At 46.6% G+C, this 17,209-nt stretch overlaps 1 protein-coding gene across 4 annotated transcripts in view; it reads right to left on the bottom strand.

Annotated features, from left to right (window-relative positions):
• LOC137426898 (calpain-1 catalytic subunit) overlaps nt 1-17,209 on the bottom strand; it is a 230,641-nt gene that overhangs the window by 156,005 nt on the left and 57,427 nt on the right. For all 4 annotated transcript variants that reach the window (XR_013623595.1, XM_078778894.1, XM_078778896.1 and 1 more), the window contains exons 5-6: nt 9,753-9,921; nt 8,530-8,613 (exon numbers count right to left, since the gene is read on the bottom strand). Coding sequence is in view for 3 of the 4 variants with exons in the window: in XM_078778894.1 (XP_078635020.1) it covers nt 8,530-8,613; nt 9,753-9,921 (253 nt within the window). In the remaining variant the exon portion in view is untranslated. The remainder of the gene's footprint in view (nt 1-8,529; nt 8,614-9,752; nt 9,922-17,209) is intronic.

The following is a 17,209-nucleotide window of genomic DNA, read 5'->3' as shown; positions in this document are numbered from 1 at the left end:
GTGGTCAGGTGTGTGACGAAGTCTATGAGTGTACAGGGGGTGTGTGTAAGAGAAGGTGCGATGGCGGAGAGCATGGAGACAGCTGGATGTGTGAGCAAGGAACGGAACGCGGAGTGTGAGCATGCAAGTGGAGCATCGACGTTAACCGGGTTAGCGTTTAGATCGACCTGTAGCCAAAGCGAGCCCGCGGTCCGTGCCGGGCTTTGTGTGCCACGGGAACCAGCGGGGATCGTAACCGTGGCGGTTTCGAAAGAACCGCCGTGCGGGATCCACGCCGGGCCGCGCTCTGAACGGTCGCATCCGTGCTCCGCTCAGTGGAGAGGGCGGCCCGGCAGGAAGGGTCGGCACGGCGACCCCTTGTGGTTGAGGCGTTCCGGCAGGGTGAGATCGGGTCATCAGGCGGGAGACCGAAAGGCTCCGCGCCGAGGTGGACCTTGGGATCTCGGCCCGAGCGAACCCCCTTCCCTGCACCGAATGCCGGGCGGACGCAACCGCCGGCAACGAACCACCCGCATTCATTGCTCGACTTGGCGAAGCCAAGTTCTGAGCATGTAAAGACGCACCGGGGCTCAAGTTTAATGGACATTTGGTAGGGATAGGGAATTTGTGATTGGAAAATTTTTGATTGGTTGGAATTTGATGAGCGAAATTTCTAGTAGAAGATGCCCGATGTGTTGGGATGGCAAATCCACCATGCCTCACATCCAGGGGGCAAAGGTGCAATAGTTTTATGGGGTTTGGCAGTGAAAACTAGCCCGGGAGGGTTAGGATAAAGTGTGTAGGGATCTAGAGATGACCATAGGTAACAGTAAGATAAATAGCGACATTGGACAGGTAGTCGGGGACATAGAGAGGGTAGTTGGATGATAATGACGAGGGAGCGCAATAAGATAAGGGGCGACGGGGAAGCGCGAGTTTTAGCAGGGCACCAGGTAGGTCAGATGATGCCGTGTGTGTGTTTAAAAGTGTATTCAGAAGTGTATTGTGAAAAGGTCATTGTGAGTTGTATTGAGCGTGGAAGTGTATGAAGCAGCGTATGGGGAATAATTGATTGTGCATGGTATTGAATGATTGAGGAAACCTGGGAGGAAGGAGGGTGCAAGTGCCACCAGGTGTGTGATTGCACAGGTGTGCAACTGAACAGGTATATGGAGCAGTGTATGAGTGAGTAATGGTGATTGTGTGTTGTGTTGAGCAAATAGCTTTGGAGGAAGGAGGGTGCAGGAAGCACTAGGTGTAGGAGTGATGGCACAGGTGTGCCAATACAGGTGAGCATAGGTGTATGGAGAATGGTTGTGTGGAATACATGGAGCATGGAATATATGGAGTATGGAATGGATGGTGTGGAGGGAGTATGGTGGAAATTGTGGAGTGGAGTGGAGTGGATGGTGCGAAGGTGTGAATGGGGAGAATGGACTCCAACACGAATACCCGGGGAGGGTAGTTTAAGAGTTAGGTAGAGGGAGTAGGTAAATTGTGGTTGGATATTGGCATCTGTGGTGCGTGGTGGAAGAATGGTGTTTGGATGGGTGCATTAGTGACGTGGAAATGGCTGGGCGTGTGGCCTGTTAGTGTGTGTAGTTGGTTGAGCACTCCGCCACTGTTAGGATGTCGGCCAGGTGAGGCCGCAGGTGGGCTCTGGGAGCCGTTAGAGTTGTGGATGGGGCCCGAGGATCCGGAGGACGGACCCGGGTAGCCCAGTGCCAGAGAGGGCACCGAGTGGGGTAAGCGCCGAGGAGGGCCTTCCCCAGTTAGATAGGTTAGGTTAAGGAGCAGGTAAGCTCGGAGGCAACAACAGTGGTGGAGGTGTGCAGGTGGGTAGACCTGCTGGGAGAGCCACACGACCCAGTCCTGAAATTGTGCAAAGGCACAGGGAGTTGAATCGGGGGAGTGAGACCCCAAATTGATAAAGCACCACAGTTTGGTCAATGGGAATTTAGTTCTTAAAACCGCATAGAGTAAGTTGGCCAATGGTTTGGCAGGGAAAGACCCCGGGTAGTGTAAAGTGTGTTAATGTCATTTTAGAAGATAGTTAGGATTGAAATCTCCTCGCACCATCCGCATCCACTCACCTGAGGTGACGCTACTCCGCACCATGCCAGGTTGTGATTATTTTTGTTGTGCAAATGGTTGGATTGTGAGACGCATCATGACGTGGTATATTGTGTTGTGTTCCATCTCTTCCTCCTTAAGAGGGATTGATGAATTGGTGATGGCAAATTTGGTCAGGGGGATTGTGGTGACGAATTTGGTATAGGGGACATATGGGGAAGACGTGACGGTAGCAATGAATTTGTAAATGTGTAGATTTTTGTAAATATGGGGTAAGGGCAAGGGTAGAGTAGGTAACGGGGGGGGGGGGGGGGGTGACGTACGGTAGGGATGAGCTTTTCTCCGCTCAGTCCCCAGACGCACCTCACCTTGCATTGCCTTGTCTGATGTGTACCCCTGTGACCTTACCCCTCGCTCACCTGTCTTCTGTTCCCCTGTCTCCCACCCGAGGACTGTGCTCTCTGGGCACCGAGGGGAGCGTGCGGGAGTCCGCCATGGTGTGCCAGAACTCCCGCAACCAGCATGCATTGCATTGATGCACCACTTATGGACCGCCGTCTTGCGGCCAAGCACCACTTTATGGACCCCACGTTTTGGGGCCTGGCACCTCTGCTGGAGCCGGCCACGATGGCCCAGGGTCTTGCTTGCGGACCTCGGTAAGGTGGCACCTATGCCAACCAGGTGGACCACCCTTAGTTGGCCCCTGTGGCCCTAAATAAAAATAGACACGTTTTGTGCACTTCATTTTTTAGTTCCAAATAGGCCGCATGAAGAAAGAAAACATCAGGAAAAACATCGGCCCAGCAGAGAAGAGGAAGACCACCACCAGTTGTTTTTTTGTGTGTGCTTATTATGATGAACTGGTGACTGTTGCACCGAATGGTGCTTTTGGTGAATTGGTGATTGGTGCTTTGGTGTATTGGTGCTGGTGCGTCGATGCAATGCATGCTGTCTCCTCCCTCCCAACAGGAATTTATTTTTGTTTCCCTAAAAGAAAATCACAGGTCCTGGGTTGCGTTTTGTAAAATAGTCCAATTAACGTCACTGTAAATAATGCTCCCCTACCGTTCATGTTTAGTTTGAAGATAATTCCGCAATTCGGTTAGCTGTGGGTGTGAAGCTGTCAGATAGGGTGCAATGCAGCAGAGGGACATACTTATCTGTGTTTTGAAATTGTCGCACTCAGGGTCAGGTTAATTGTAGAGGGAATTACACCTATGTACCACATTAATAATAATAATAATAATAATAATAATGCATTTATTTTATATAGCACTTTTCAGGAAGCCCAAAGACGCTTTGACAGAGTGCAAAACATAATGCATAGCAAAACATAAAAACAATTGCAAAAAAGAAGAATCAATAGGGAAATATTCAAAGCACAAAGGAGGGAGAAGGAGAGGAGATAGTCAGGGGTTAGATGCTGTGGGTTAAATGTTGAATGCAGTGTTGAATAGGTGGGTCTTGAGTGATGTTTTGAATGTGGTGAGTGAGGAGGAGTCTCTGATGGTGTGAGGTAGTGAGTTCCAGAGGGTGGGAGCAGCGATGGAGAAGGCCCTGTCCCCCCAGGATCTAAATTTGGTCCGGATGGGGGGGGTCAGGAGGTTGGTACCAGCAGAGCGGAGGTTGCGGGTGGGAGTGTGTCTGGAGAGGAGGTCAGCCAGGTAGGGTGGGGCCAGGTTATGGAGGGCTTTGTAGGTCAAGAGGAGGATTTTGTACTGGATTCTCTGGGAGATGGGGAGCCAGTGAAGCTTGTAAAGGACGGGGGTGATGTGGTCACGGGTCCGGGAATGGGTGAGTAGACGGGCAGCGGAGTTCTGAATGTATTGGAGTTTATTGGTGATTGTTGAGGGTGAACCATAAAGGAGGCTATTGCAGTAGTCCAGACGGGAAGTGATGAAGGCGTGGATGAGGGTTTCTGCAGCCACGGAGGAGAGGGATGGACGGAGACGGGCGATGTTTTTCAGGTGAAAGAAGGCTGTCTTTGTGATCTGTTTAGTGTATTTGTCGAAGGAGAGGGTTTGGTCAAAGATGATGCCAAGATTCCGGATGTGAGGGGAGGTGGATACTGGGAAACCGTCGATGTTGAGGGCAAAGTTATGGGTGGACTTGGTGAGCGTTTTTGGGCCAATGATGATTATTTCAGATTTATCACAGTTAAGTTTGAGGAAGTTGATTTGAAGCCAGGATTTTATTTCAGTGATGCAGTTTGTCAGGATAGAGTGGGTGGCGGTGGAGATGGACTTGGTGGAGATGAAAAGCTGGATGTCATCGGCGAAGCAGTGGAATTGGAGACCATGACGGCGGATTAAGTGACCGAAGGGGGACAGGTAAAGGATGAAGAGGAGGGGGCCAAGAACTGAACCTTGGGGGACACCTTGGGGGAGGGGAGCAGTGGGGGATTTGCAGTTATTGATGGAGATGAACTGACGTCTGTCAGAGAGGTATGATTTAATCCAAGAGAGGGCAGTGCCGGTAATGTTAAAGGTGGTTTAAAGTCGGGCTAAAGCTAAAGTTTTATAGGCCCGAGAACGTACCTAGGAGGATGAGGGTGCAGTGTTGTGAATTTGAGAATTGTTGTAAAATACCACCCTGTGTAAGTGTCATGATTGTTGTAAATACCTCCTTTAAGAACCAAGATCAATGGTCGTCCCCTTAGTTAATTCACCGCATACACCTAGCCAATTTTAGAACCTCTAAATAGTTATTCCCTTATTCTATCTGAGTTAAAGGCTGTGACTTCCATTAGTTGACACTCCATTGCACCGATTCAAATAAGAATCGCTCCCCTTCAATAATTACATTTCCCAGCCAAGCTCTCCATCTCTGGGTAAAGCAGTTTCACAAGCGGGGGGTGCGCGCCCTCTCATTTCGCTGCTATAGTGAATATGTGCTCCGTGCTCTGTTTGAACAGGAGGGGCGGGGTCGCCGGGAAGAGGCAAGCCCAGGGCGCGCCACGAAGGGCGGGGCTGTTCAGCCCCATGCCCAAATAAGGAAATAAGCCCGTGGCTCGCCACGAGGGGTGCGCCATTCGGCCCCATGCCCAAATAAGGAGACAAGCCCGTGGCATTGCCATATAGGGTCACGAAACAGAGCACGGGGGAGGGCGGTACCGAAACCGAGGAGGGCATGTCACACCCGCGCTGAAGGTATGAGACAAGCGTGCGACGATCGCGCAAGAGATATACAGCAAGAGATACAAAGAAGGTGGTGCAAAAAGGAGGATTGGAGGGAGAGAGACGAGTCAGACGATTGAGAGAGGACCGGAACAGATGACAAAAAGAGCCTGAGGCGTGTTGAGGAAGGACGAGATACGTGTGCTGCCGCCGCCCTGCCCGCTCCTAGCCCGGAGAGGACCTGCTTGCTGTGCGCCCTGCTCAACCTTCCAGGCTTTGTGGTCCCACCTGAACCTTCTGATCCCTCCAGCCAATCCACTCTGCAATTTCCCCATTCGTGTACGTGAGTTTGTTCTGTGTGTCTTGTCCCTGGGATTAAGTAAGGCTGTATAATATAAGTTAATATTTGCACTGTCTTCTTCTTCTTCTTCTTCCAGTTACTTTCGTTATCTTTCCTTCTCCTTGGTTCTTTTTGATTGTGTGTAAATAATAATAAATCCTGTTCTTCCTACCTTCGTCTTCTTCCTTCTCATCCGGTCGTTTTAGAGGTTTCCACATTGATTAATACGTGGCGCGATTCGGCCGACGCATATGAATCAGGTTTAGCCCCTATGATAAACGACTCACGCCGTAGTTCGCTTCGCTCGGCGCAACCAATCCATTACGCTGCGGCCGTGAGCAGGGGGGTGTTTCCTTGCGTACTGGGAGGCGCTGGTATTTAGGTCATAGGACGGTTGGGCCTAATACCCTACCCAGCGCTGACCGGGCGTGACGTCATACCCTCAGGACCACGTCGGTCAGTCATAAACAAGGGGATTAATCCCCCCTTCGTAAGCGGCAGAAGGCCGCCGACGTTGGAATCCGTAACAATATGTTTACCAGATTGGGTTTCATGTGATGACCAAACCATCTCAACCTGTTCCTCTTCACAGCATCAATCACTGGCTCTATTCCCATCATCTTTCGCAAATCATCATTTGTCTTCCTCTCTCTCAACGATACTCCGCACATCCACCGAACCATTCGCATTTCCACCCTTTCCAGCCTTCGTTGCTGCTCTACATTCATGACCCATGTCTCGCTCCCATAAATCATAACACTTCTCACACATGCAGCATACACCTTTCTCTTCAGCTTCAACGACACTCCCATCCTCGACACTCCCATCCTCGTCAGCACGCCACTCAGTTCCCGAAACTTCTTCCATGCACATCTCACTCGAGCAACCGTGGCTGAGTTTGATCCACCTTCTCCATTCAACATGTCTCCGAGGTAGCAAAATGTTTTCACACCTTCCAGCTTCACACCATCTCCAAGATCCAACTCAACATTTCCTCCATCTGCAGCTCCCTCTGTGCACACCTTACATTTGAATGTAGCTGCCACACTGGTTAATGGCCCTCTCAGACCACTACATTTTTGATGAACCCACTCAGCGCACATTGTACATTGAATGGAGTTCACTCCGACACCCTTCCTGCACACAGCACATGGCCACTTCCCAGTTCTTTCCACCTCACCACATGCTTTACCACTTGCCATCACCTTCGTCTTTCCTATATTCACCTTCAGACCTTTTCTTTCCATACATTCCTTCCACTTGTTCATCTTTTCCTTCAGTCCATCCATACTTTCCGCAATCAACACCAGATCATCTGCATACAACAACTCCCACGGTAAACCCTCCTTTACGTTCTGAGCCAGCACCTCCATCACAGCTACAAATAGTAGTGGACTTAGTACCGACCCCTGATGCACTCCCACCTTCACCTCAAACTCACCACTGTTCCCGTCCTTCGTCCTTACAGCTGTGCGCACTCTTTTGTACATTGCCATCACTACTCTGATCAACCATTCCTCCACTTCTAACTTCCTCAATGCCCATGTCAATACTTCGCGTGGAACCCTATCGAATGCTTTCTCCAGATCAACAAACCCAAGAAACAACTTCTTCCTCTTCTCCATGTACTTCTCCTGCAACCTCTCCGACTGATCTCTCCGACTGATCTCTCCGACTGAGCGAATGATCTCTCCGACTCTGGAAAATCCTCTCTATCTCTTTGCTGATGTCTCCACTCTCTGCCGCTCCATTCCTCTTCCCTCAGATCGGCAGTCTGCAGCCTCCTCACTCTCTGAAGACCTGGACAAAATCACAGACTGGTCAAACAAGTGGAACATGTCTTTCAATACTGACAAATCTCACACTCTTACTATGTCTCTCCGAAAAGATCGACTGGACAACCCTCCAATCTACTTTCTCAACAATCCTCTCCAAGAAGTTCTGTCGCTCAAGCTTTTGGGTCTCACTATCTGCCATGATCTTTCTTGGGAAAACCACATTTCCAAGCTGGCCTCCAAAGCCAGTCGCCGACTGGGCATCCTCCGTCGTGCAAAGTCCTTCCTAGGCACACCTGAGATCCTCACCACATACAAGGCTTTCATCCGCAGCACAATGGAATACTGTTCTCCCCTATGGGCTGGTGCTCCTGCCTCACACCTCCTATGGGCTGGTGCTCCTGCCTCACACCTGGCTCGGCTTCACGCTGTTGAATCCAAAGCTTTCAGAATCATTGGAATCTCCCGCGATGTAGCTATCTCTGAGGGCCTTTCACTCACTCACCGCAGGCAGGTAGGTGGTCTTTCTGTCTTCTACCGACTCCTCTCCGGCCTTGCTCCCCCAGCTCTCTCTGTGCTCTGTCCCCCAAATATTCCTACAGGTCGCACAAGATCTGCCAGCCACCCTCTGATGGTTAAACTGCCGAAATCTCGGCTCTCCGCTCACCTTCACTCTTTCATTCCTCTTTTCTCCCGCCTCTGGAACAAACTCCCACACTCACTTCAATCACACTCCTCCCTCCAGGTCTTTAAAACAGCTGTTCACCACCATCTCTTATCTTCCCCCATCCAAAACCTTGATCTTTTCTACCCCCACTAATTCACCCCAGATCCACCTTGTTTGAAATTCCAACTTCTTTCCTGGAAGTCCTGGCAGTGTCCATATGTTTTATACCTCTCCCACACCCCCCCCCCCCACCCCCCCCCTTCACATGCCTCCTCCCCAAAGCCCTCTCCCTCCCACAGTTCTCTTGATGTCTCCATGTCTCTCGGTCCCTGCTCTCAAATGTTGTGTTTGTGTCCTTCCCCCTCTCTCCCCATCTTGTCTACCGCTCCCGATGTTATTTGTTTTATGCGTCTGTTTGTCTTTCTGTGTGATTAATGTTTGCTCTTTCACGAGCCTCGATCTTGGATACAAAAAAACAAAAAAACAAAAAAAAAACCGCCTCACAATAAAATAAATACTGCAAAATAAATAACAAAAATGTTCCTGATGAAGTGTTTAATCCCCGAGCACAATCTGTACCTTATCCACACCAGTGACGGAGTAAGCATGCCCCTTGACAAGCTTCTGTGATGTAACAGCCTCCATATCGCTTGTGCTTGTAATCTGTGCACATATAAAACACCATATCAACACTCTATACCCAGGCAGGACCATAAAAAAAAAAAATATATATATATATATATATATATATATATATATATATATATATATATATATATATATATACATATATATATATATATATATATATATATATATACATATATATATATATATATATATACATATATATACAGTCACGTGAAAAAGTAAGTACACCCCATGTAAAGTTTTGACTTTTTCTTTTGACTTTTGACCATGTAAAGTAACCAACGAAATCCTAATGCTCACATACATAACAGTTAAACCATCAAGCTTACCTTTACATAAATAGGGCAACGATGTATTTGATGAATGAAGCAAATGATGAAGAATATGAGAAATTCTCTTTTGAGCAATGAAGTCCAATTAAAACAATCACCAAAAATAAAAATATAAAACAGAGAAAGCTCATGAAACTTTGCGTTCAGTTAGCAGCAAAACAAAGTGTTGGCGAATACCCAAGTAATGAAGGTGAGAGACGTGATCGGGCTTTTAAGATACATCAAAGTATGTGTGCATTTCACGTGCTGTTAAAATATTCAAGTGCAGAGTGGCACTAAAGTGCAGGCGACAGTGCCCATGTAGTCTAGGAAATGCGCCCAAAAGATGTATTTGAAAATCCACTGGACTAATTCGGTTTTTGGGATGCATCTGGGAGAAGGGACCAACCAACATTTAACAGATATACACTACACGTAGCAAGCATATTCGCACACGGATTTGAAAACACTCGGCACATCATGGACCCTCTGTCCATTTCGCACGGGAAGACTCTTTTGAACCGCCTTTTAAAAAGATATCGGATGCGAGGCATCAAGAAACATGCAGACAATGTGCACCTGCTGAGACATGTCCTGTAAATACCGCTGCTGGAAAAAATGGCTTTGGACAGAGGTTCATCTTTGATTTCCTTTTCATCCTGTGATCCGACGATGCAACAGAAAAAAAATTCTCTATTTCTAAAGTATATTTATTTTGACCTTTTCTGTATTTATTATTTGGCAGCTCTTGTTTGGCAAAGTTTTACATACGGCATTTTGAATCCCTATTAAATTCCCTTTTTATGATCCTTTCCGTGTTCTGTTTAGTTCTCTACTCACATTGATAGAGCAGCCCATCAGCGAACCCCTTTCTGAGGCCTTCTTCATGAGGGTCCAGAGGTTCCGCGGTGCCTTCTGTAGGTCGTAATTTATGGTGACGCCACCTGTGAAATCCTCAAAGCCCTCGCTGGTACTCCCACCGGAGAGTGCCTCATACGAGCCATTCAACCTGAACATGACACAGGCATGGAGTTGCAAGTGTCACGAACACGAAAACAGCAACAAAGAGCCAACATAAAACCTATGCAGACAAGCAAAGCTCATGAACATGCATTTCTTGCTCAATATTTGGCCAGTATATCCATTTTCAGATTAAAAAGAAGAAGAAGAATCCATCACAAGATCTTGTCATCATTAAATATTTTGGTTATGCTGGAACAAAGTATTATGGGTAATGCAGTAAGACAACTGAAGTTTGTAATCATCGCAAATGTACTTATTTTTATCCATTATTAAAAGGAAAAGTGTTGCAATTATGGTGTTTCCAGGAAAAAGAAAAAGTTACAAACAGAACATGAAAATCAAGAAGTCAAAGTCACAACTTGTCGCCGAGAAAATGCCGCAAGGTGTTTGTCGTGTTTTATAAGATAATTAATCATCCAACCACAGAGGTAGCTTGTGGAGGAGGCCTGACATGTGTAAACTCAAATAAGTACATAAAATTCCATAGACTACGGTGCCATGTATTTATGTATGCACACGAAGGTTAGCAGAAGAAAGCACGCATTTATAAAAGGAAGAGAGAAGCAGAATATTGGGAAGTCAGGGAGCATGGAGGTTGGGAAGTGACAGGATTGAGTAGGGAGAGGCACGTATGGAGCACATGGGGATTATATGTGGAAGAGGGACGAGGGTATGAGATGGTATTTCAAATTTAACTGTTTCCGTTTCCGTGTGCATAAACAATGTACTTGGCAAGGCCTATTTAGCATTCCCATATTGCGATTCAAGAATCCCAGTCTCATTTCCCAGATACAGTGTCGACTTGCACATTTCCTACCAATGTCCTTGCAATGCCAAGTAAATAAATAATTTACATTAAGGTCTCCAAATGTCTAAATTTTTTAAAAGCTCCACAAAGACTTTTAGGTCACTATTGAAAAGATTTTAAAAACTGGACCCTCACCAATATTAAATAAAATTCGACGGTGTAATAGTTAGAGCATTTACCCGAAGTCTGAGGTCCGAACCATGTAGTCCATGGGTTGGATGGGGCTACCACCAATCCTCCCACCCCCGTGTCCTAGTACTTGACTTGGTTGCTATAAAATTGTTGGTCGCTGCGCTTGCCTCACCAAGCGTCGTTACTGAGGAACGGGCTTATTTTAGCTGAGGATAATGACTGTACCTGAGTTGCTGTGTTGTCATGATTTACACCAATCATAATACAAACAATTATTTTGCACAAATGTATTTGTTGTGTTTGTGATATTACATTTTTTTAGGCAATTTAGGTTGAAGATTTAGGTTGAATGTTTTTTTTCCAAAAAAGAACCCCTCAACGCATACATAGGGGAGAGGTAGGTACAGACTGGAAGTTTGGGATGATTACACCTCACCACCAAGTAATTCAAAACACCTCACCACAAGTAATTTAAAACACCTCACCACAAAGTAATTCAAAACACCTCACCACCAAGTAATTCAAAACACCTCACAGCCATAAAACACGCAATAAAAACACCTCACTACCAAGTAATTTGAAACCACCTCACCACCATGTGATTTAAAAACACCTCACCACCATGTGATTTAAAAACACCTCACCACCACGTCATTTAAAAACACCTCACCCCCATGTCATTTAAAACACCTCACCACCACATAATTCAAAATGCCTCACCACCACGTGATTCAAAACCCCGAAAACGTTATTAAAAACACTTCACAACCACTGGAAACAAGAGTTTGAAGGAGTCGTTAAGTGACAACACAGACACTGCCCAGATGTGTAGATACATACAGACTTGGCATTTAATATGGTTTTTTTTTTTCTTGACTTGGGTTTACTTTCTTACCTCAGTATATCAATCTGGTGAGTTTCTTTTACACTTTGGTGATTTTTTTGTTAAAAGAACCATGTCCCTGATTGTCTGTCGCAGCAAGAAAGTCAACAACAGGATTATATCACAGGTGGCGTGGCAAAATGTACGGACAGGTGCATTTGACGATTGGCTTCACAGTCGGGTATACAAGGGTTGTTGTGTTCTGTATTAGTGGAAAACAACTGCTGCACGTCTCCAAAGGTTATTGCCGCTTCCTCTGGAGATGGTCCGTCAACTCGACAATGCTGTTTGTCATGGAGTGGTGGCTTTACGAAATTACGGCATGAAAGACAGTGCTTTTGCTCGGCAGTATGGCATCACTCAAGGTCAGGTGTCAAAGATCCTGAAACGAAATGCTCAGACGAGTGTCCCTACTCCAATACCGAGGCCAGGACATCCCCGCAGAACCACAAAGAGGGATGATCGCCAGCTGCACCGGTTAGTCTGCAATGGCAGTACCAAGTCAGCTAATCGGCTTAGGGCTGAGTGGCAGCAACTGACAAATATGCCTGTATCCAGAAGGCTAGTCAACCAACGACTGGTTCAAGCAGGCTATCGTGCCAGGCGTCCCCTGAGAAAGCCATGCCTGACCAGACAACACCGCCAGCGCCAATTGCAGTGGGCCAGAGAGCACCGTCAATGGCAGCCAGGACACTGGAATCACGTGATCTTCAGTGACGAGTCTAGATTTCTGGTCTATCGTCAAGATGGCCGCGTCCGAGTGCGCAGACAAGTGCATGAAGCCGACAACAAAGATTGTATAGTGCCAAGAGTCCAAGCTGGAGGTGGTGGGGTGACTGTTTGGGCTGCTTTTCATGCAGGGGGCAAAACTGACCTGGTTGTTCTGAATGGAAACCTGAACCAGTTCAAGTGCAGGGCCATTCTGGAAGAAACATTGCTTCCATTTGCTCCTGCAGCCTTTCAAGGAAACTTTGTCTTCCAAGATGACAATGCATGGCCTCATCGTGCTCGCATGATCCAAAACTTTCTTGCTGACCGTGGTGTAGAGCATATGGAGTGGCCTGCCATGTCCCCGGATATGAATCTGATAGAGAACTTGTGGGCAGAATTAACGCGTCAAATCGACCACTTGGACCAGCAGCCGACCTCTGTGCGTGAATTGCAGCAGGCTATTGTCACTGCATGGCAAGCAATTCCTGTCCAAACCTTGGCAAATCTCGTGAACAGCATGCCTCGACGTGTACGTGCTCTCCTGAATGCTCGTGGGGGTTACACGAAGTACTGAACTGTAATTTTACTGTCCGTAATCCCAGTCGTAATTTAAGTTTTGTTTTTGTTGAATTTTTTTTGGCTAATGTGCAAAATAAAGAGATACTTCTGGAAAACGTACAGAAGTTTAACACAATACTGTCCATGAATTGAGTTCGATATCAGTTTACATCACTTTCAAGGATCAATTTATTTGTTTCGAAATGTCAAATGTGGTTTTTGTTTCTTTTAAAGGTCACATTAACAAAATCTACAATAATTTCAACATAATTCCAATGAACTTTTGGTTCTAAGACATCTTGAAAAGTAAGTTCACCCCCACAAAAAAAATATTCCACATTAAATGCCAAGTCTGTAGATGAATGACTGTACCCGAATTGCCGTTTTGTCATGGTTTAAACCAATCATAATTCAAACAATTATTTTGCACAAATGTATTTGTAATATACGTGATATCACATTTTCTAAACAATTGAAGTTGAAAAAAAAAAACTTTTCCCAAAAAAATTCCCCCCCCCCCCCCCCCAAAATATATATATTGGAAATTTTTTCTAAAAAAAATACCCTTAGGACATACCGACGGGAGAGGTATGTGCATGCCAGAAGTTTGGTACGATTTCACAAAAGTTTGAGAAAGTAGTTCAATGACAAGACAACACAACACAGGACAGACGCTGCACAGATTATATATACTCAGAGGCAAAAGTTATTGTGACATGGAATTTTTTCATTGGTAATCTTGTGAATGAATTTTTGGATTTGAACCAGAGAAAGAGTGTGTTAAAATGGTCGAAGAAACGCAACCAAGCAGTTGTTGTTCAAATTGCATGAAATTTGCAAGAAGCATGACATATTCGAGAAAAATGGCCAGCAATGTTCACTTTAAAAGGCCAGACAACCAGACGCTTATCATTTCCACTCAATGCAGTCTTAAGAAGTACAGAAGTCAGAAAAACACCTCTATTCATCGTTTTGGAATAAGTTCGACATGCCACGCCTCGGGGAAAATGACAGATGGAGAGCTATAGGTATGCTTCAGTCTGGTACCTCGCAGCGTGATGTTGCTCGTCGATTCAACGTCCATAGAAACACCATTTGGCACAGCTTCACCGAGCTGACGGTAGGACACGTGTCTACAGGTGCACAGGTGAACGTTACATCAGGCCATGTGTTCTGGAAGGGGATCGTTTTGGAGGTGGGGGCGTTATGATCTGGGGTGGGATAACAGCTGCAGCAAGAACGCCAATGATTGTGATTGAGGGGAACTTGAATGCTGTGAGGTACCGAGACGAGATTTTGCAAATGGCCGCTTTACCGTTTTTGCAACAGAACGGCCCTAGAGTGACGTTTCAACACGATAATGCCAGACCACACGTTGCTCGAGTTGTACAGCAGTATTTTAATCAGAACAATGTTAATGTGTTACCCTGGCCTGCAAGATCCCCTGATTTGTCACCCATTGAACACGTCTGGGATGAAATGGAGCGACGTTTACGACGTCATCCGAATCCTCCAAAAACGCTGCAGGAACTCCACCAAATCCTTCCTCGGATATGGAATGATCTTCCCAAGGACTTTCATCGACGTTTAGTGGCCTCAATGAGGCGAAGGTGCCAGGCCTGCATCAATGCACAAGGTGGACACACTCGCTACTGACTGTGTGAACTTGCTTGTGAACCCCCTCTTGTGTTGTGGCTCATTTGCATATGCCAGGTGCACTGTTCTTCTGGACTGTTGATCGTTACCATACCTTGAAACATTTGTCTTTCCATGTAATAACATTTCATTCGCGGCAGTAAAGTTTAACACTGATTCTGTTTGTTGTTTGTGTGTCACAATAACTTTTGCCTTTGAGTATATATACAGATTTTATATATATATATATATATATATATATATATATATATTGTTGTGGATATGAGGATTGTATTTTTTTGATTGTGTGTATTGTATTGGAAATTGCTGTGTAACATTGTTGATTATGGCCCCTCCTGCCTCCAGAGTTGTGTAAAGGTAAAAAGGGCGTCCCGGTAGTTAATTCCATGAAACACCACATTGAAGGACACGATAAAACCCTTGTTCAGTAGCTTATATCTTTATTATGTGTTTTAGGGTAAGGCCTTGTCTTCCATTAGAATGACACTCCATTGCACCAAGTGAAAGAGATAGAATCCCTTCATTCCCATTCCCAAAAACCTCCATTTCCCCTTTCGTAATGGCCAAGCCTCAATTTGGCAATTACATCTCCTCCAAAGCCGCCATTGGCCACGAGGCAGGGTCGGGGAAGAAAGGCGTGCCCGCCCGTCGTCATCAAGGGCGGAGCCAGAGGGTCGCGCGACCAACCATGGCCGAGGTGAGCACACCGATGGGCGTGTCCTGAAGGCCGGCGGCTTAATCGCCGGAGGCGTGATAAAAGCGCGCGCGCAAGGGTCGTCAAAGAGAGAGTTGCAAAAAGGTCCAAGGCTGAGATGAGATGGGAGATGAGATGAGAGATGAGCTGAGAAGAGAGATGAGCTATGACAAGAGCTGAGTTGTGAGGTCCAAAAGCAGAGATCATCCAGGGAAGCGCAAAAGCCTGCTATTTGTCACCTTGCTCGCCAGCGGCAGCGTCCCCAGCAGCAACACTCGACAGCCGTTTGGGGCCTGGACGGCGGTTTTGAGCAGGGCCGCGAAGGGACGGCGGCTACCGAGCTGCCAGCTCCGGACCTTCCTCTCCTTTCCAGCCATTCCTGCCTGCAAGTTCCCCATTCGTGTACGTGAGTTTGTTCTGTTCGTTCTGTCCTGGGTAGTCAATTAAGTCTGTATAAGCTAGTAATTTGCACTGTGTCACCTGCTTTTTCATGTCCCCTGTAAATAACCGTGACTGCTCTTTTTTTGCTAATAAACCCCGTTACTCTTCTGTACGTCTTCTTCTTCTCTTTGCATTCGGTCGCTTTAGAGTTTTCCCACATTGAATAGCTTGTGGCGCGATACGGCCAACGTCTGGGTGAATCGGGTGAGTCGGGAAAAACTGTTCGGCCGCGGTGCCTCCGCTCGGTAAATAACATCTAATCCGTGGACCGTAACAATTTATATGCAGTTATATATGCAAATATATAACGATACATTATATATACATTATTATATATATATATATATACATTATTATATATATATATATATATATACATTATATATACATACATTATAATGATTAATAATGATTATAATGTGATTATAATTAATTCATGTGATTATAATTAATTAATTAATTAATTAATTAATGATTATAATTAATTCATTATTAATAATAATGAATAATGATTATTAATAATAATGATTATATATACATTATAATATACTAGGGCATGCCCGTACTATATATATATCTAAAATTATATCCCCCCCCTCTATTTACATGAAATGGTTTGGTCCATTCGCAAAGCCAAAGCGAACGGCTTGCGAGTACGGTGACAATCCCCCCCTCTATTTACATGAAATGGTTTGGTCCAAAGAGAACGGCTTGCGAGTACGGTGACAATCCCCCCCCTCTATTTACATGAAATGGTTTGGTCCAAAGCGAACGGCTTGCGGAGTTTGGTAAATAAATCGCCATAGCTCGGTAACTACTCTCCGATTAATATGAAACCTTGAAAAGGCACATCCTCGGGTCCCCAGCAATATATCTGGCAAGTTTCAAGTATATCGAACCCGTGGTTGTCGAGAAACAGCGGTCACAGACACACAGACACACAGACATACACACAGAGATTACTGGAATTATTATAATATATATAGTAGCAGAAGTACCCGGCATTGCCGGGCGGGGGAGGTTGTTAGGGTTAGGGTTGGGAGGGGGGAGGGGAGGGGAATGGGGGGGAGGAGAGAAGAGGGGTGGAGGGGAGAAGAGGGGGAGGTGGAGGGGGAGAGGGGAGAAGAGGGGGGGATGGGGAGGGGGAGGGATGGGAGGGGGAGAGGGGAGGGGGAGGGATGGGAGGGGGAGGGGGGTGGGAGGAGGGAGGGGAGGGGGAGGGGGGAGGGAGGGGGAGGGGAGGGGGGAGGGGGAGGGGGGCGGGGAGGGTGAGGGGAGGGGGGAGGGAGGGAGGGGGAGGGGGGAGGGGAGGGGGAGGGGGGAGGGGGGAGGGGAGGGGGGGAGGGGGGAGGGGGGAGGGAGGGGGGGGGGAGGGGGGAGTCAAGTCGGAA

The sequence above is a fragment of the Myxine glutinosa genome, chromosome 5 (genome assembly GCF_964187855.1).
Source record: "Myxine glutinosa chromosome 5, kmMyxGlut1.1, whole genome shotgun sequence".
In the NCBI taxonomy this organism is placed as follows: Eukaryota; Metazoa; Chordata; class Myxini; order Myxiniformes; family Myxinidae; genus Myxine; species Myxine glutinosa.
The sequence above is the reverse complement of the archived record's forward strand: the minus strand, read 5'-3'. Positions and strand labels throughout refer to the sequence as shown.